The following is a 20561-nucleotide window of genomic DNA, read 5'->3' as shown; positions in this document are numbered from 1 at the left end:
GTTTTGTTTTGTTTTGTTTTGTTTTGTTTTGTTTTGTTTTGTTTTGTAAGGGCCAGATAGATAATATTTTAGGCTTTGTAGCCATGTTTTAGGCTTTGTGGGCTCTGTCACAACTACTTAACTCCGCCATGGTAGCCACAGAAAATATATAAATGAGTGAGCATGGCTGTGTTCTAATAAAACTTTATTTACAAAACAGGTAGTAGGCTCGTTTTAAAAAATGTGTTGAAAATATAAAACTTTGTTTGAAAATATGTTAAGATCCTGGATGGATTTTTTTCAAAGCTCTTGGATGGGAATCAGTGTTAAAGATGCAAACGTTGGTCGGATCCTATCTGAGCCCTTCCCTGGCCACGTGACTTTGAAGGTCACTAATGCCTCTGCAGACTGAAGATAATAATACAGGGAAAAATGAAATGTTAACATGTATCAAGTCTGGTGCTTGCATGTTTAGCGTAATATTCTTTATAAGATTCTGCATGATTGAAATATTCTAGAATTTTAAGTTTTATGACTTTAAAAAGTAATTATGGTTGACGCTTGAACAACATAGATTTGAACTGCATGAATCCACATATACATGGATTTTGTATTACTTTCTCTTCTGTTTTTCTTAACATTTATTTTCCTCTAGTTTCATTACAAGACTACAGTACATATGACCTATAGCGTACAAAATGTGTTAATCAACTATTTTATGTTCCTGGTAAGGCTTCCAGTCAACTGTAGGCTATTAGTAGTTAAGTTTGGGAGGAGTCAAAGTTATACATGGATTTTCAACTGTGGGGGAGTGGGTGTCGATACCCCTAACTCCCTCCTCCCCCCTGCATTGTTCAAGGGTCGGCTGTGTAATTCATTGGCATATGTGGCCTAGATTTTAGACTCTAAAGTCAACCAAAAGATAAGTCACCTTATAGAATCAAAATCACCTTTGGAATTCCCTCAAGTCACCACCAGCATCTAGGCTTTTAGAAAGTCAAAAGCCAAGAGTATCTTTCTTTCGTGTATACACAGCACTAGACTAACGGGATAAGTCAAGCTTACCTTGCCTGCAGTGGAGCTGTTGACCTCATGCCCATCCCCAAAGCCTTGTTCCTCTTTTGTCTTCTCTTAGTTCAGTCAATGGCAGCTCTGTAGTTACAGCTGATTGGGCCACCAAAAATGATTCAGGAGGAGGAATTTAACAAGGAAGTGCCCTGATAAACAGACTTGAGTATGAATTTTTTTTTTTTTTAATGTTGGTTTATTTTTGAGAGAGAGCAGGGGAGGGGCAGAGAGAGAGGGAGACATAGAATCCAGAGCACTGTCAGCACAGAGCCTGATGCGGGGCTTAAACTCACAAACCGTGAGATCATGATCTGAGCCGAAGTCAGATGCTCAACCGAATGAGCCACCCAGGTGCCCCTGAAAATTTTTTTTAATATTTCAAGTAGGACATGAAAGTCTTTCTGCTCAACCCTCTATGTTTGCATATTAGTAATGGAGATCCAAGAAGCAGAGGGGCTAATCTACCTAGATAGACCCACCCAAGCATTTAACAAGACTGACTTGTCTTCGTGACAGCTCTGTAAGATAGGTACTGTTAATTTCCCAGTTTGCAGTTGTGGAGGAAATGATATTTGTCCGAGGTCCCACTTCTCGGAGGTAGTCACCCTGGAACTGAACCCAAGCCGTCTGACTGCAGGGTCCATGCTCTTTACTTACTCTGCTAGGCTGTATATAACGTTTAGTTCCTTATCTGCGATCTGTCTATAGATTGAGGAACAGAAAGGCTATTTGAGAGAAAGCTGTTTTGTACCTTCAGTAATTTGTATGTTATGCTAGGGAAAGTAATGAGATGGCAGCAGGGGGGCATGGGGAGTATACTTTCAGTGCATTTCCAATTTTCACCTGATTACCTTGGAGCTTCCCTGTGCAAATGCATATAATGTTACGGGAAATAGTGCAGAAGCAGGAAGATGTCTCTGTTGGTTTGGGTGCGTATCTGGTCTTAATATTGTACTTCTAGAAAACTCCCCCAAAAGGAGATCACCCATACTCCATTAAGCAGATCCAGGATCATTCCGTTCAGCTTCACAAATACACCCTGATTTCGTATCTGCCTCGTGCTGCAGCCTGTGCTAGGCGCGAGAGACCCAGCAATAAATACCATGGCATCTAAGACACTGTGCTTGCCCTCCAGCACTATTATGATTCTAGGTCCTGAGGTGGTAACATTGGTGAAAACCCTGGTGTGTGGAAATTACACCCCATAAAGAAAGAAAACATGGGTATTTCTTATATGGCTCAAAGTGGGCAGCTCATAAAAACTCAATGTGGCAAAGTCACCACCACCCGTGCAATTATCCCAGAGAATGGTGCGCAGTCTGGTTCTATTGAACCTCGACGTGGGGAGGGGAAGAGGCAGGGCTTGAACTTGGCTTAGTCCAAAAATGTGTTTCTTTCGTGACTGGACTGAACAATGCGCTTCTTCTCCCCACCAGGACCCCAGGAGCAAGCACAAGTTTAAAATCCACACTTATGGAAGCCCCACCTTCTGTGATCACTGTGGGTCATTGCTGTATGGACTTATCCATCAAGGGATGAAATGTGACAGTAAGTAAGTTTTCTTTTCCACTAGATCAGGTGAGGCTCTGCCGTGTACGTGCAGGGTTTGCAGGGCACTTTGGGTTTAGTAACTTTTCAACACGAACTCATCAATAAAAAGACCCTATTCGGGGGCACCTCGGTGGCTCAGTCGGTTAAGTGTCCGACTTCAGCTCAGGTCATGATCTCACCATTGATGAGTTCGAGCCCCGTGTCGGGCTCTGTGCTGACAGCTGGGAGCCTGGAGCCTGCTTCGGATTCTGTGTCTTCCTCCCTCTCTGCCTCTCCCCGGCTCATGCTCACTCGCTCGCTCTCTCAAAAATAAACAAACATTTAAAAAGATTTTTTGAATAAATAAAAAGAACCCGTTCAAATACATACCACACCAGAAAAGTATAGGATCGCTCCACTGTCAGTGTACTGATTTATTAAACTACTTACTTGCCTGATTGTGAACCCCCCCCCACACACACACACAAAAAGAACACCGATTTATAAATGAAGTTAGTACTGTCACAGTTTTTTGTGGTGGAAATCTTCCATCACTGTAAAATGCAGGCTACTCAAACCCCAAAGCAAATGCCATGTGTTGAAGGTAGACTCCCCCACCTCCAGATTCCACATTTGGTTAGGCTTCACGATAAGCTAAGCAACCCTAGTCATTATCTTCCTGTGTCTCTAATTAGTGGGTGGACTGTGGAAAAATCCAGTAGGCTCTCCTTAAAACTGAAACTACAATGAAAATAAAAACCAGACATCTTAAGTTTGCTCACCCTGCACGTTCATGGACAGATCAAGTTTCTGTCAGTCCAGTTAGAGATGCAATCACGAAGACCGTGGACAAGGCATCAGCCCCCCTGCATTCTCCATTTTTGTCCTGCGTGTATTGTCATCAAGCACCAGGTAGAAGGAAAACAACTATGGAAACTCTTTGTTTTGATCGTTCTTATGAGATTCTCCAGGCCGTTTATCTGTTTCAATAATGGTTTCTACTTTCAGGACACAAAAAGGTAATTACCGAACCTGTTTTTCTGGTAGACAGGAGAGTGTGGGGGAAACATCAATATATTGCCATTCGTTAAATATTGCTATTATGGCCAAAAGCTTTGTGTGTCCTGCATGGAACGAAGGCGGTGTATATACAAATCAAGGTTAAATGAACATTATAGAACAGATGGATGGTTTCTCAGCACATGGGGGTTCTTCACCTTAGAGAGCTGTCAAATTTAATAGCCTAAACAAAACCTTTGTGATGATCCAGACCAGTGGTTTTCTGTGTTTTGAGAAACCCTGGGATTCCAAAGACATGGTTTTTCAGGGATTCTGCGAATGTGAATTCTAAGTGCATTTGTAAATACACTCCTAAGTATTTTAAAACTTGGAACAAGAGTGAACGCTTCATTGTGTTACACACTCAAGCTTGACAAGTTGGAGATGATGGTGGAGACCGTGTTCTGCCAGCTTTACTCACGGGCTGAGCGTGCAGCCAAGTTTCTGCTGCCGAATCCACTTAACCGAAGAGCCAACCAGGTTGTATGTTGTCGAACAACATTTACCATCTCTACATATGCTTCTGTTCTGAGTCTGGATTTGGGGCTGTGGGACAACTTTAACAAAGCACAGAAGTAAGTGCCCTGTCAGGGCTGAACCGAGACAGCTGGTTTCACAGTTCTGTTTGGATCAGGGGGCTCTATAGGTTATCCACGAATGTCTTTATACCGAATAAATGGTATAAATTTGAATTTGTTAACTAGGCTTATGCTAATGAAGGAACACTCATCTGGTTTATATGTTGGGATTCTGCTTAAGATTTTGTTGGAAAAATGGGTCCCGCTACTAAAAAATTTTGAAAGCCGCTGAACTGGGCCAGTGCTTTTGTTTGGTTTTGTTTTGTGGTCAGCTCTTTTCCTTGGAGTTGTATGGCTTCTGGGGCCTGTGCTCCTTCCTCAAGGGAAGCCAAGAAGCTCACGGGTGCCAGGACCCCAACACCTCCCTTAACTTCCACAGAGAAGGTATCTCTTTCTGTGCTTCGCACGTCGTAGGGTTACAATACTGTGTGCAATTCTGCTTGGTAGGGGAACGACCTTAGCAACCACTGTCCAGAGCAGCCACTTGGTTTGCAGAGTAGGAAATGGGATCAGAGAGAGCACTTGTTTTCCAAGATCTCAAAGCTGCTAATGGGGGAGTCAAGACAGGGATACAACCCAGGGCACTTTTGCGTCCCTGTTGTGCCTGTCCTTTGCAGAGAGGCTGGCCTTTATTTCTTCCAAGTTACAATTCTGCCCAAGCACTTACAGACCGGATGTGGTTAATACAAGTCCGATGGATAGCACACCTTTTCAGGAGCGTTTATATTGGCTGCCTCAAGGTGCTTGATTCTGAATGGTTAGCTTCAGAAATAGAAACCTAAACAGAATTCACGTTTGTGAATCAGCCAGTTGTCCTTTCCTCATTTGTGACCATTATCCTCCTTTCCGCCTTGAATTATAGCAAATATATGTTATTTGCGATGCTTTTTGCAATTTACCTCACCATGTTAAACACTCAAAATGAAATGAACACGAAGGCTCCACCTTGAATGCTACGGAAGAGCCTCGTAGCATCCCATTGGGGGCGTGTGAGGAGTCCAGTGGCCATCGCTCCTCTTGGCAGCCTGAAGGGACAAGGGCAATAGAGCTGGAACACCTACACAGGCACTCATGTTTGCGTTCAACACACAGGATTCTCTCCAGAGTGTCTTTGGTTCACGGCACTAAGACTGATCTTTTTATTCCTCCCTATCTCACCCACGTAATGTCAGCTGGTAAGGAATGGCTCAGCATGCCAGGCATGTATTTGTTTTACTTAGAATAATATTTAAATATTTGAAGACAGGTTTAAAATCTCAAATACAAGTTCTTTAAAAAAAAAAAAAAAAGAATGCAACGTACTGAAGCCTTCTCAGAGATACAGAGTTAACTAAGGCAAGAAATTTTCCAAACTTCCTGTACTCGCCCCATGGACTCATATTCTTGCTGAGCGGTCAGCTCAGAAAGGCATAAGAAATTATTTGGCAAAGAATATCCTCTGTTTAAAATGGGCATATAATTTGCCTCTGCATGCGTGAAATACTAAGTAGTCTGTGCTTTGTATGCATTTACCTGTGTGCATTCTGTAGTGTTAAATATTTGAAGCATCCACAGACGAGCAGGCAGGGGTATTTTGCTTCAGTTAAGACTGGACAAATATGGCACGGGTATTTTAAGGATATTGTCACACGGAGCCTGTGTGGTAAGGGACATCTGCTAACAGTTCTTGGTGTCACCAAAAACATTATAGCAAAGTATCGAGTTAGAGGGTAGCTCATTTTCACTTGTGCTCATACAGCAAAACACTGAGGAGGTGATGGTTTGAGCCCATATGTCCAGCCTTACCCTTTGCTTTCTTGATTCACAGCCTGTGATATGAACGTGCACAAGCAATGTGTGATCAATGTCCCCAGCCTCTGTGGGATGGACCACACAGAGAAGAGGGGCCGGATCTACCTGAAGGCTGAGGTCACCGATGAAAAGCTCCATGTCACAGGTAAGGCATGCTTGTGGAGGTGTGAGGCATGCGCAGCTTCTCCGAGGGCGTTGGGGTCCAGGTCAAGAGGGTCCGTCACCGCCTCGGAGCTGGTCAGACTCCGAGCCACCGATTTCCCATGAACACGCCTCCCCAGAGACCACACTGTGTGCCCACTTCCCAGCTGCTCCAGCGCCTTAGAGTCAGAACTGCCGTGGAGACGGAGGTGCTCTGACGGCACGGCCCGTGTACCGTCCCCCGGTGACAGGGGGACAGGGAAGCCAATTAAACAAAATGCCGTCGGTGGGAGTGCACCAGGGTGGGGGGAGATGGGTGGATGATCCAGATGTGTAATGGCCTCGGGCCGCGGTGACCCAATCAGCCCACCCTCTTGAGGACACCAACAGGAAACAGGAAACAGCCATCACGTTATCGAGTTACGCTTCCTCTGCATCAGGTGCTGAGAATTTCACCATAGATCATTGATTTAGTCCTCTCAACCACCCGCACAGTGGCCTCATTTCCCAGAAGAGGAAACCGAGGCAGAGAGAGATGAGAAATTGGGAATGTCACAGAGCAGGTGAGGAGCCAGGGTGGAACTGTGCCATTTCGACTCCAGACCCCCTGCTTCTCCTTGTGGCACCAAGGGTGCCGCCTGTAAACAGTGCAGTCGGGGGACCAGGATTCCCCGCCCACGGCCCAGAACATTCCCTCCCGGGGGCTGTGTCTGTGTGGGCTGTGCCAAAGCATGGCCTTTCCTTTGGTTTCCCACCAGATCCACTCTGGGTGTCTCCACAAGATACCCAGAAACAAGTCGTCCTAGAGACTTGTTGGCCCTGGACTCATCATGTGTCCTCAGACACTTGGCCGATCTTTTCTGTGGTCCACTCCATGTCCATTTATGGTTTTACGGTCCATCGTCAGCCTTCTGCCTTGTTTCTGTGTCCTTGGGGTTCCCTCATGTGCTACCATACCCTTTCTTTTCTCTTCCCAGGAGTGTTCGTTTTCATTTGAATAGCGAAGGTATTATGTTTCCATTTGTATTTAGGAAGTTTAAGCTATCAAACAAATGGAAAGACCGTGTTGTTATTTATTTGTAAATAACGGAAGGTACTGTAGAAGAAGGACTGGCAGGGTCCCTTGAAGGGGGTGGGGGGTGGGGAGAGGAGGAGTTCCAGAGGAAGCTCGCTGCTGAAAACATCCTCAGGTATTTTTTAGTTTGAAAAATAATCCACCTCTCTACCCAGTGCTGCCCCCTCAGGTAAGACTTTAGAGAAAAATCAAAAGATGTTGAGGTGCTGCTAAGAAAGGGTCAACACACTTCGCCACTGGGGTCACCTTGTGAAAGAAACCAAACGTCGCTAAGGGTCAAGACCGATTTATGAATCACATCCTTGTCATGGGCACACAATCTGTTTTGACCTTTTGGTTTTAGGGACGTTCCTTCGTTTTCTCAGACCATTGCTTTGCACCCTCGCCTCTGGGGCCGCGGCTCTCACCTCCGTTTCCCTTTGATTGGACTGGCGCTGCTGGTGGGGTCCACTCTGCCCTCTGGGCTGGCGGCCAGCGCTCCTCTGGCCTTGAGGGCACCAGTGCTGTCTGCCCAGAGGAAGTGAGGCTCCTTGGGGGCCATGAGAATGTCCCCCGGTGACAGGGGGACAGGGGCCATGCCTTGGCCATGACAATGTCGGTACCGTCACACCTTTACCCTTGCTCTCTTTTCTACTGAGGCTCTTGCCTCATCAACGTCATGTGCTGGGAGCAGGGAGTGTGCAGTTTGGGAGAAAATGACCATAAAGCAGTGCATGGTAAGGGATTCAGAAGCATAATGTAGACTGCCTATTGGCTAAACATTTCAGTGTTTTTCCTTCGCTTTATAAAGCTACTGCTGTTGGCAATATAATAGACCTCGCAGGTGAACAGTCGGAGCCTAATTGTGAGGTGCACAGCCCACTGTGAGACCGGAATGCCGGGGCAGGGTTTTTAAGTGTTCAGCTCTCATTCATCCTGTTTCCGAATACGGCAAAGCACCCTGCACGCTGCACCTGCCCCATGCCTTCTCCTGGCATAAAAGCAGCAACCGTGTGGAGCTGCCCGGGTTTTCCACAGTCTCCTCCGAGCCTTGAGAGGCTTGCACGTGTAAAACCGCACCGAGGGGCACAGATGCCTGGCTGGAGTGGCACGTGGTACAGAAGACAAAGGCCAGGTCCCATCCTGCAGGGTCAGCAAGGAGTGTGGTCCTAGGGCTCCCACACTAACTGCCCCACCATTGCCTACAGTTGAACCTGATTCACAACTGTAAGATCATCTTAGGAGACAACACCCTTCACTGAGTTACACTTCTCATGCAGGAAAGCCAACGAGCATAGCTTACGGCAACAATCTAAGTCAAGTCTCTTGAGAATTGGTCTAAAATGTTTTGCCTAGATCTAGCTCTAGGAATGTGAATCCAGCAATGGCTTCATAATAATGGCAACAGCAGCTAACGTGAGTGGTGCCCACAAAGGAGGTACTTCCTTTTTTTTTTTTTAATTTGAGAGAGAGAAAGTGGTAGAGAGGGGCAGAGGGAAAGAGAGAGAGAGAGAGAGAGAGAGAGAGAGAGAGAATGAATCTCAAGCAGGCTCCACACTCAGCACAGAGCCCAAAGCAGGGCTCAATCCTAGGACCCTGGGATCATGACCTGAGCTGAAGTCAGGAGTCAGACGCTCAACCAGCTGAGCCCATCCGTGCCAAAGGGCCATTTTCTAAGCACCTGGCATAGTTAAACTCTACAAACCTGTGTGGAAGTTTACTTTGTTACCCTTACTTTATAGATGAAGGTACAAAAAAATTAAGTGACTCATGCCAAGTCAAGTAGGTGGTAAATTTAGTAGTTAAGTGTTTAATCGCTAGAAGTAGAGAGATTTCAACGATAGTGTCAGTAAGAATTGGAACCTCGTCTTAATTCTGGCTGCTATAATAAATACTATAGACTAGGTGGCTTAAACAACAAACATTTCTTTAGCGCGGCTCTGGAAGCCGGGAAGTCCAAGATCAAAGTTCTTGGTGAGGATTCTTATTTTGGTTTGTAGATGATTGTCTAGCTATGTCATCACTTGGGAGCGGAAAGAGAGAGGAAGTAAGCTCTTTGGTGTGTCTTCTTATACGAGCACCAATCCCATCGTGAGGTCCCTGCTGTCATGACTTCACTATTTCCCCAAGGCCCCATATTCAAGCAGTTAGGGGTTCCCATCGCCTTAGGGGTTAAGGATTCAACATATGAATTCTGGGGGGACACATAATTCATAGCAAATCTATTTTTTTTAAATATGTTTATCATTTATGTCAAGGAAACCTAATCCTAAGTAGGAAAAGCCCCAAACTCAAGGAACTAAGTAATAATCATTTGCCCAGAACTTTTAATTTGGAGTAATTTGAGATTTTCAGAATCAGAGTTAACCTTAATGTAATGAGAACACGCACACAAAAAAAAAACATAAGTAGAGCTTACCGTCCAAATGCAAAGAAAATAAAAATTCCAGAAGTAGTACAGGGTTCCCTTCACCCAGTCCCCCTTCTGCCATATTAACGTTCTTCTGTGACCATAGTTGAAGCATCAAAGTAGACACGTTTTTATTTTTATTATTTTTTGGATATTTATTTTTGAGAGAGCATGAGCAGGGGAGGAACAGAGAGAGAGGGAGACACAGAATCTGAAGCAGGCTTCAGGCTCCACACTATCAGCACAGTGCCCGACGCGGGGCCCGAACCCTCGAACCGTGAGATCATGACCCGAGCTGCAGTCAGACGCTTAACTGACTGAGCCACCCAGACACCCCAGTAGACATGTTTTTAAATAGTACCTGATAAACTTCTAGAAAACAGGTTCCTGTGTAGCTGTAGTTAGTCACTAGAAATTGCTTTAAAAAGAGCCAAAGAGAAGACTTCTGATGTCTCTTATTCCCGTGGGAAAAGACTACAAGAACTACAGCGTGAAGCCCCTTTGGAGCAGAACCTACTGGTGATCCTCCCCACCCCCCACCCCTCCCCCCCGCTGCATTACCTGCCCAATCTCCTAACCTAGTAGTTTCAGGCACAAGTTTGTCTTAACGCATTTTATATAACAGTAGCTACCATTTATTGAGTACGTACTCTGTACTCAGTGTTTATAAGACTGGACCTTTCTTTGTGCTGAGTGCTTTCCCTTCCTTGTTCCAGTGACCCCTCAAACAGTGCCACAAATTGCTATGATTATCCTTGCTTTCGAGACATGCGAATGAGCCGAGAGAAGGGAAGAAACCGTAACGAAATGGAAAGCGATGGCGGTAGAGCTCCAGTCCACGTCCGACGCCCCGGGGGGCTTTCAGCCCCGAGGCTGCGAACCTCCCAATTCTCTCCCTATTAAAGGGACTCCTTTTGAATAAATAGCAAGCCCATCTTCACACCGCAGGCTCTGTGAAGGTGCAGAAGGTCCAAATGTGAGACTTAAAGCCAGGGGAGAAAGGAAGTAACTTTAAAAGGAATTAATAGACAGTCCAAGCGCATGTAAAAATTAAATGCTTAATGACGTGGGTGCTAAATGATATGCCATGGAGGAGACTGAGAACTGCAGACACTTGGAAGAACCCGGTATACACAGTGAACCATCACGAGTGGAGCTTATGTCCCCATGCGAGTGCTATCTTGGAAAACGCTTTTAAACCCTGAGCAGCTGTGTTAATGGTTAGATTCGCTCATCTCCATTTTTACCTGTGCAGAATCGCTCAAATTGAAACTAATTCCCAAATTAAAATAGAAACTCCCAACAGACTCCTGCTTTGGGACAGAAATCTGCCTTTTGAAACCAGAGATGAGTTTCCTTTCTAGCTTGGTACAGTATTCATGGGAAAGGGCTCCGCGTTAGTGGTATATTTTTATTTTTTTTGCCTTTGGGCAGTGGCGCTGATGTTATCTGAACTGTGTCATTTTTATTTCTTTCAATATGCGGTTTTAATAGGTTTTCTACATTCTTGCGCGCTCTTTTATTTGGCTTTTGGAGGAATGGTAAAAAAAAAAATTCCCTCGTGGGAACAAATTTTCAATTTAATGTTGTAAGTAAATGGAAAAAAAGATCATATGCTTTACAGCTTCTCCAAGAACACATGTCTCCCACAAATAGATTATTCTGCAGAAGAGTCTCATTTTCTCAAATACTCTGGGTGGTTAATTTGGCGTGGAGATCGAAGTTCTCCACTGAGTTCTGTGGGGGAGGGGAGGGCCTGGGGCAGGATCTGGGGCTCCCTGAAGCAGAATGGTCACATCCTTCTCTGCCTTCTGAGGCTGTGTGCATTTTGGTGCCCATGCCTCACCACCCCAGCAGTCGAAACTTGTGGTCATGATGTTGTTTTTTTTTAACTTTTTTTTTTTTAATGTTTATTCATTTATTGAGAGAGAAGGATGGAGAACGAACAGGGGGAGGGGTAGAAAGAGAGGGAGACCCAGAATCCAAAGCAGGCTCCAGGCTCTGAGCTTTCGGCACAGAGCCTGATGCGGGGCTCGAACCCACGAACTGTGAGATCATGACCTGAGCCAAAATCGAAAACAACCAACTGAGCCACCCAGGCACCCCAAGTATTGTTCTTAAATTATATTCCCTCCATGTATTTTCCTGTCTTGTTAGTACATAGGCTGCAGAGTCAAGGCAATGAGATTCAGTTTTGTGTCATAATCATTCTTTGATTCATCCGTTCATTAATACATCTATTGAACGTGTGTCAGGCTCTCTCAAGGCACCAAGGAAGCAAAGATAATTAAGATATGTCTTTTATCGTGGAATGTGTGATCTTTGGAGGGGAGGGGGCAGGTGGAATTAAGTCATTAAAAAAAAAAAAAAAAATGAAGAATGACCGGTAGTGTGCCAGATGCCTTCATGGGTGGTCAGAGCTTGGGTGAGCGACACCTCACCTGCCCTGTGAAAGCTGCAGACAGCTTTATGTAGCAGGTGACCGTGAAGATAGGAAGGCATTTCAGATACAGGTGCAGAGCTGTGGAAGGACATAGCGTGTTCAGGAGGTTCGACACAGTCCAGGATTTGGCAAATTTTGAGTGTCAGGTGGGGAGAGCTGGAAGGAAACTTCTTTCCATTTTCAGGGGATCAGGGCTATAGTCCTCAGGTTTACAGACTGCACAGTTCTTAGGGGCCATGGAGTATGGGCTCTGGGTTAAATATGTCTTTCTGAAACAGGAGGATTTTAAGTTGCAAGTGGCTAGGTTTTCAACAAGGACAGAGCATCAGTCTCTAAGCCTGAACCCCGGACCTCACCCTGAGGTTCACAGTGACCCTCGACTTTCTTTGTCAATGCCGAGAAAGGGGGCGGAGCAGGTGGTCCACTGGTTCCTGAAAGCTTTGTAGCGATCTTTCCCCCAATGGCGGACGGGCTTGTGGAATAAAATAATCAGTGTGAGGCTGCCAGGAAGGAGGAGTTGGCCTGAGCTGCTTGCTTAAAGGAGAAGCTATTACTCAGAGGTAATTTCTACGAAATAAAATCTTGGCTGCGGGATCTGGATCCAGCCCAGGAGCACGATAGGTAACGCAGCCGATGGAGCTGGCCTGGGGTTTGGGATAGAGAGAGGTCAGCAAGAAACGGCTTACCCTCGGGTATATCCACATTGTCCGTTACTGGTGAGACTCCATTGATCACCTAGTTTGGGTATTTTCCTCGACCCCTCCACTACAGAGGCACCTTTTTCTGTTTATAATTAATAAGGAGTCTGGGTGTCCTATTTGGAGACCAGCAGTCTTCCATCCAGGGGTCGCAGCATCCACGGAGGGGCCGTAACCAGTTATCACATTCATGGTCGCACAGTGGTGACTCTCTAATTCTGCAGTTCCTTCTATGATCATTTGCTGGCATTTGTCTGAAAGAAAAGCTTTTCATTTACCACCCCCCCCTACATTTTTTTAAGTGGCAGTTTGAGCCCACAAGTTCTTTTTGACTGTCAATTTTTTTCTGTTCAAATTATTCAAAATATGGCCAGTGAGAGCTCCCTTCACCTTTTGACATGACCCACCAGGGTTTATTTTTTCGTTTTTTTTGTTTGTTTTGTTTTTTCTTTTTGTTAACACTTCCTTTCTTTCTGGAACAGGAGAGTTCCCATTGTACTTAATGTTTCTGAGTAACCCTGGGTACTTTTTTCTTTTTTTCACTGGGAAATAAGAATCCGAAGTCTAGGTGTCTAGGTGCTGGGGTGCTCCTTGCTCCTGGGGTGTTACGGCTTCTCAGTCCTTGCAGTAGACAGAGGTCAGAATCTTTTTTTTTTTTTTTCTTTTAATGACTCCACACTAGTGCTTCTGGTTCTGATTGTCCCGGGTTCTTCCTTAACCTTTCTCCAGTCCTTTCTCTTCTACCTCCTGATCCCTGGTTCCTGATGACATCAATAAGTTTATCCTTTGCTCTTCCCCACATGATATGCAGCAGAATTTCAGAATTCATACAGTTACTGGTGACTCTAAGAACAATCCAGTTCCATAAAATTCAAGATTCTATTGCATTTCTTGGGGCACCTGGGCAGATCAGTCGGTTAAGCGTCCAACTCTTGGTTTTCGGCTCAGGTCATGGTCTCACGTTTCATGAGTTTGAGCCCCAAATCGGGTTCTGCACTGCCAGTGCAGAGCCTGCTTAGGATTCTCTCTCTCCCCCCTCTCTGTCCCTTCCCCATTCATGCGTGCTCACTCTCCTTCTCTCTCAGAATAAACAAACTTTAAAAAAAGGATAAACACGAGATATTGTTGCAGTTCTTAAAAATCCTTAAATGATAGCCCACTAAGGGTAAATAGTCAAAATGCTGTCGCTTGGATTTAATGTTTTCCAGTGAGTTCTGTTCTCCACTTGATACATGCTTCCTTAACCAGGTGATCAAGCTCCACCTCCCCCACCCACGGCCATCTGAAAGGATGTGCCTCCTAGGGTGATGGAACAGAAGATACACAGTATGGCCTATCAAGTATCTTTGCCAAAACCTGGTAACCTGAATCTAATCATGGGGGGTATGAAGCAAATGAATCCAGATATTAGGACATTCTACTTGTTAACCAATCTGGACTTTTCAAAGTGCCTGAGTCTAGAGAAACGAAAACCGTCAATGGGATGGTTCTTGAGTAAAGGAACCTGGAAACATGGCAACCAAGTATAATCTGTAAGTCTTGATTGGGTCCTGATTGGGATCTAAAACAAATAGCTGTAAATAGGACTTGGGGTGACAGTTTGGGGAGAATGTGAATCTGGACAGTATTTTAGATGTTTTTATCAGTGTGAAATTTGTGGACGATAATGGTGATGAGATTTTGGAGGGCATTATTGAAGTCCTATTGGGGTGACTTTTCTTGATGTCTGCCACTTAACCTACAAATGGTTCGGGGAAAACAAAAAAACCAAAAGACTGAAAATACAGGTAGGCACATGCACGCACACACAGAAAGCGTGTGTGGCAAAATGTTGATAAATAGTGAAGTTAGATGAATGGCATACAGGTGTTTGTGGTACTGTTCTTTTGACTTCACAGTTGGTTTGAAATTATTTAAACCAAACTCCCAGAACCCTGGGCAATGATAAGGTGGAACTTGTTGTTGCTGTCTGTAGAGACCACTCATAGCTGGAAGGAAGCCCCCAGGTGAGCCAACATCAGAGCTCCCGATGGGAATGCTGGTGGACTTGCAGCCAGTCAAAACACAAGTAGCAGATGTGGAAAAGGGGACCTTGGAGCAAAACAGAGAAACTACCGGTATTTCTTGAGCACCTAGGTCCTGTGAGAAGAGAAGGCAACATCGATAAGTACTTTCCATGTACCGGGTCTTGATTGGAAGCCTTTTTGTATATGAATGCACCACAACCCTTCGAGAAAAGTGCCTTCGTTATCGTCATTTGGTAACTGGGGAGACAGGCTGAAAGAGCTCCCCGGGGTCTGCCCAAGGTCACGCAGCTGCAGAGTGGAGGAGACTCCACCCCAGGCCCCGGGCACCAGCCTCCCATACTCTCACGCAGCCGACCCCTGGCTCTGCTGAGAAATTACGTACCAGCTCACGACCCCTTCCCTTCGGCGCAGACGCGACCCACACTGTTGCTGAAGTGTTTGCAACTTCACATTTCCGCCCTGCAGTTAACTAACAGGTGAGACTACTCTGTGACAGTCCTGCGGCCCCTGTAATTCCTACAGCGCCGTTGGCACCATCGTGAGTGAGGGTCCGTCGTCCTTGCCCCCCAGCCTCCGTCTCCCAAGGCTCAGATGATGGCTGGAAATAAAAATGGCAGCAGGGAATCTGGCTGGGAAAAAAAGGAATTAAAATGGGCAAAGAAGGATGGAAACACATCCCCCCTCAGGATGTGTTCGGCCAGACATGTGACCTGCCCGTGTCCTTTCTCACCCTGCCATCGCTGGCTTTTTCTGACGGGCCCTGGTTCTTTCCCATTGTAGAGCCTTCCCGCTCTCACATTCCCATAGTCTTGGAGGAACCCATCTCGAGCAGTCACCTGCCTTGAGCTTGCTGGTGCTTGACATCCCGGCACATCCTTTGCCAAAGAAAATCAGAACTGCGTCTAAGCTAAAACCACAAAGTAGTATACTTACCCCGGAAAAGCACTTGCACGTTGCCGCATTCAAATGTGTATGTTTCCAGGTGATGCCTGGCATGTTTTCAAGGGGTTTATCTACTCTGTCTCCTTCCTCGACTGGCTATTCCTCAACATCACATGTCATATGTATGTGTCGCCCCCTCATCAGCCAGTACCTTGCCTGCCTCCCCAGTCTTATCCCTTGTGTTCCCCCGCCCCGAACTACCCCCCCTTTGACACACTGTTCCGATGGTCAAGAAAGCTGTGTTCTGTTTTCCCAGGGGGACAGACTGTTTCCCTCCTCCTCACCTTTGCGTATGCCATGTCCCCCACTCTCTCAGGAACATCGTTTTCACACTCAGCTCCGGATACCTTTATGAAGCCCCTCCTAACATTTCCTACCTTGCCTAAAATTGACCACTTTCCCCCCAGGCCCTTTATAACATTTATAATGTGATTTCACTTACATTTATTTGCATGTTAATCTCTCTCTACCAGACCGTTGGCCCTTCAAGGACAAGGAGGTTGTCTTACCTCTTATATCCGGCCTAGTGCCTTGAACTGTGCCTAATGTGTTTGTTGAGCAGATGATGTTGATGGAAGTATCCAGGAGGCACAGAGTAAAAAAACTCACTTGGTTTTTACACTGTGCTGTTTACATCCCAGATCCAAGCAGCTCTTCGCATTTTGACCCTAGGTCTGGTCAAGTGAAAATGATTCTATTTTAGGCGCACCTGGGTGGCTCCATCGCTTAAGTGTGCGACTCTTGGTTTCAGCTCAGGTCACGGTCTCGCAGTTTCATGAGTTCGAGCCCCGCCTTGGGCTCTGTGCTGGCAGCACAAAGCCTGCTTGGGATTCTCTCTTTCCCTCTCTCTCTGCCCCTCTCCCACTCATGTGTGCGCGCTCTCAAAATAAATAAACTTAAATTTTTTTTAATGATCCTATTTTACTTAATTCTGGAAGCCACGTGACTTCCGGGATCCTTTAGAGAAACGCTTCTCAGCCAAGAAAGAGGTTCATCCTCTCAAAAGGAACATGTCCTTATTTACATCCTGACTGTGGTACCTCATCCTGGCCTATCCGTGGCAGAGCTAAATGTCAGGCGTGTGCTAACTAGCTGCCTGCCCTCCTACGTGTTGTCATTCCTGCTTGGTTCTCTGTGCAGCAGTTCAGACATAGCTTTCCACGGTGGCTGCTTAGTCACTGGATGTCCGTGGGAGGCGGCAAGACTGGGGCAAAGGGCAAAATCCCATGTCATTTCCTTAATGCAGCATGTGCTTTTGTCTTAAAATACCCTGGTATCCAAGCTCAAAGTGCCACAGTTTCTGTTCTTCCTGCTTAGGATGATCTTAAGCCCCTGGATTCTTTGCAGGGACCTCAGTCATCATCCACTTTGACTTCAGTAGTTCCTGCCATGAAGGAGCACTCTTGAAGATGGGCTTTGAATGCCTGCATTCCTGGGAAGGGGAGGGGAAAAAAGAAAGAAAGAAAGAAACATTTCTGGGGCCTTTTTCAAGATTATGCCATTAGCATACAGGGACGTTGACATTGACTGAGTGGGTCATTCTTGTGCAGGATTTTAATTGCTTCTAATTATAGGATTATCATTTAAGCACAAGATTAATTGCCATGAAATTATTGCAAGGAACTTGATCTTCTTCTAGAAAGTAAATGCATCAGACAAGTGAGGAATCTCTTAGAGGCTTGCAAATGATGTCTTTTTGATCACATGATTGAAACTTTTTTTTAACTCTTTGATGGGGAGAGGAGATGTTAAGGGGATTGGGATGGAAGAGAAAACAAATAGCGGATAACTGCCCCTTTTGGTTTCCCCATGCCCCCACCACAAGGTTGGAAAACTTGAACATGTTTTATTGTGGTTCACCAATAGAAATGTCTCAAAAGAAATGCAGAGATTTCTCCTGCCTCGATTCATTTCATCCTCACAGGTGGATGAGAGTGGTCCACTAAAAAGCCAGAAGCGGCAGATGCTGTCTTTTGGTCCCTTCCAGCACTAAGCTGTTCTGACACCCCACGAACATTCTTTTCCAAACATCTTGAAAGGAACCTCCAGCTAATACGCGTACACGTGCTCTGGTTATTAGCACTGAAATGGTGCAGAGAAACATCAGACTATGTTCATCTCCGCTTCTAGGCATTTCCACTTGGAAAGAGTGCAGATTTCTTGAGAAAATAGGAGTTGAGTTCGCTCCCGGGGCTCTTCTAAAATATGCCCATTTGAATAAGGTAGGGAACGGCCACCTGCAGAAGCTTTGCACCAGAGTGTCCCCCGCGGGAGACACTCTTTCCTGGGGAGAACAGTGATTGTACTTCACCACCCATTTTCCTTGGCAGTTAATGCAGGTTTTGTGGTTAATTAAAGACAGTCAGAGCCCCTTTTAAAACTAAGTCAAGCATTTTTTCCTAGAATAATGAAGCAAGAACAGATGCAAGGGGCACTTCCTGTAAAAGTGTTCGAGGTGGGGGTGCTGAATTTGGGGAAGTTACGTTAAAGAAAGTGTCGCTTCACCAGCTTAGACCCACTGGAGGCAGGCAAGTAATCAAAAGAAATGCCTGTTTCATGGAACACCCAGTGGGGAGGTTGAGGGAGGAGGACTCTTGTTCTGGAAAACACCATGCTGACATCTCTGTCCCTTTAAGACACTCTGCCGGTAGCCAACCACTGCTGGAACGGAGGGTGGGCAGGACGTGTTTCTCTGTGTATTGCCACCCTCCTTTTGTGGGCTGCCTGGGTGGGTACCCACAGAACTCTCGTGGGTAAACATCCGCCAAGAAGACCAGAAAGGAAAGTGAGTGCGTCACACGTTTCAGCCAGCACAGTGCAGCCTCCTAGATCGTACTAATTCCCAGCTACTCTGGATGACCCTGAGGCCCGTTTCAGTCCCCCTACCCCAGCCCCACAAGAGAGCAGAGACTCCGTCATCCTTAAAACTTTGAGCTTCTTGAAGGATGCCATTATATTAAAACAAAACAAAACAAAAACAAAAACCGAAAAACAAAACCTCAGCATGCGTTAAATGACCAACGCTGCATGAAGAAAGAATACAGGGGGTCTCTAAGATAATAAAAGTGATCTGGTTTTAGAAGAAACTGTGCTATTGGTTTTATGGTCAGATCGATTGGGATTGACTCCCAGCTCTGCCACTAACTAATGTTCAGTAAGCATTAGGGATTGTTGCTCTATGAAGAGTTGTGTTCCAGCCACATTTAAGCTGATACAGTTCAAGGAATCTGCTGTGTCACTTACTGACCCCATAACTCTTTAGGGACTTGTTCATGATGTCAACTATAACCACAGGATTCCAGCCACACCCAGGAAGACCTACCCCCGGCTTTCGTTTGTCTTCCTTTACCGTGCCTACCAAGCATGACCTAGGAACACCCTGGAATCTGCACCTTGAGAATTGAAAGAGCTCCGTGAATAGAACGTGTGCATGTTAAGCTGAGAATATCAGCCCTCAAGATTCTAACCTGCCGTGTGCCTCACTCTCCTCTTTACCCCCCTAGGTTTCCCCTTCCTCCTCTGCAAATTCATATGAAGGCATTTAAACTGTATGCACTCTGAGGTTCCCTGTGGCTCTCGCATTTTACCGCGGGAGCATCACACACATACCAGAGAGAGAGCTGATTGCTGGGGCCTTTCAGCATGGCCCCTCTTGAGGAACTGACAGAACCAGGGGCCCCAGCAAGTCTCTAACTGGATGAGGCTTGAGAAGCATTGGGTGTGGTGACTTTCGGACAAGTTTGAATAGCAGATGCCTTTCAGAGCAATCTTATTTGGAGAGAGATTCCCACTAAACAGAGCTCCTCTGGTTAAAGGGGAGAGGTTGGAGCCCCCACATCCCTCCTCCTCCTTGACCCGCGAGGAGACTGTGGAACAGTTTGAGAACCACTGATACGGCACAACCTCTTTGGTCTAGATGTGGAAACACACACATGCATGCACACACACACGACTCAGAGAGGGAACATGACTGCTAGATGTAGGGTGTCTGGACGTGTAAGGGACAAAACCGAACTTCAGCCCACTCACGGAGAAGAAATTATCAAAAGAAATCTGCTACGGTGGGAATGCTGTGGGACCCTGGAAGCAACGAGAAACAGGAGCTGGCTTTTTGTCTCCCCTCGTCCATACACGAACTGCTGTCATTCGTCCTTGCATGGCATGTTGGGCTCTCCCCACGTTGCAGAAAACATGGCCCCGGGCGGTTCTCCAGTTTTGTCTCTAACTGCTTCGTGATCCAGAGTCCCAGGGAAGGGATTCATCAGCTCACTATGGGTCACGTGCCAGCTCTGGACCCCTTGACACTGGCTGATGCACAGAGTCTTAGAAGAGGGCGGGCAAGGTGAGGGAAGGGCATGTCGCAGGAGCAGGAAGTGGTGCTAAGCAGACAAGATGATAAGTGACACAGTATGGCCGGGAGCCGGCAGGCGGGGCTGTGCAGAAGGTTGCTTTGGGAGCAGGAACCGAAGCCAGGCTCCTGCCTTTCAATTTGGTGCCTTTTTCCTTCAACCATGTTGCACATCCGTGAAGTTACTGAAGAGCAGCGGCCGTGTCTAAGCTTCTGTACAAAAGTTGGATATGACTCATCAGTCCCTTTTGAACAAAACCTATCCCTGCCCTGGCCGGTTTCCAGAAACAGCCAGGGATAAAGGAAAAATGGATTTGGCTCTATTTGTCCAGTCCAGCCACCCAGCACATTAATCACCCCTCTCATTTAGAAGCTGTAAAACAGCACACCAGGTCTCAAGCATAAATGGTGTTGATGTAGAAGAGATTTAGTGGTGGCTTTACCCCCAGGAAGTGGCATTCTTTGAAGGGGGCCACGGTTAGAAGGTAGAACG

The 20561-nt window shown here is 46.1% G+C and overlaps 1 protein-coding gene across 2 annotated transcripts in view; it reads left to right on the top strand.

Moving 5' to 3' along the window:
* The window catches only part of PRKCA (protein kinase C alpha), a 404563-nt gene that overhangs the window by 273855 nt on the left and 110147 nt on the right, over positions 1 to 20561 (top strand). For both annotated transcript variants that reach the window (XM_040452168.1, XM_040452167.1), the window contains exons 4-5: positions 2484 to 2595; positions 6022 to 6150. In XM_040452168.1, the coding sequence (XP_040308102.1) occupies positions 2484 to 2595; positions 6022 to 6150 (241 nt within the window). The remainder of the gene's footprint in view (positions 1 to 2483; positions 2596 to 6021; positions 6151 to 20561) is intronic.

The sequence above is a fragment of the Herpailurus yagouaroundi genome, unplaced genomic scaffold (genome assembly GCF_014898765.1).
Source record: "Herpailurus yagouaroundi ecotype Mexico unplaced genomic scaffold, PumYag 206, whole genome shotgun sequence".
Lineage (NCBI taxonomy): Eukaryota > Metazoa > Chordata > Mammalia > Carnivora > Felidae > Herpailurus > Herpailurus yagouaroundi.
The sequence above is the reverse complement of the archived record's forward strand: the minus strand, read 5'-3'. Positions and strand labels throughout refer to the sequence as shown.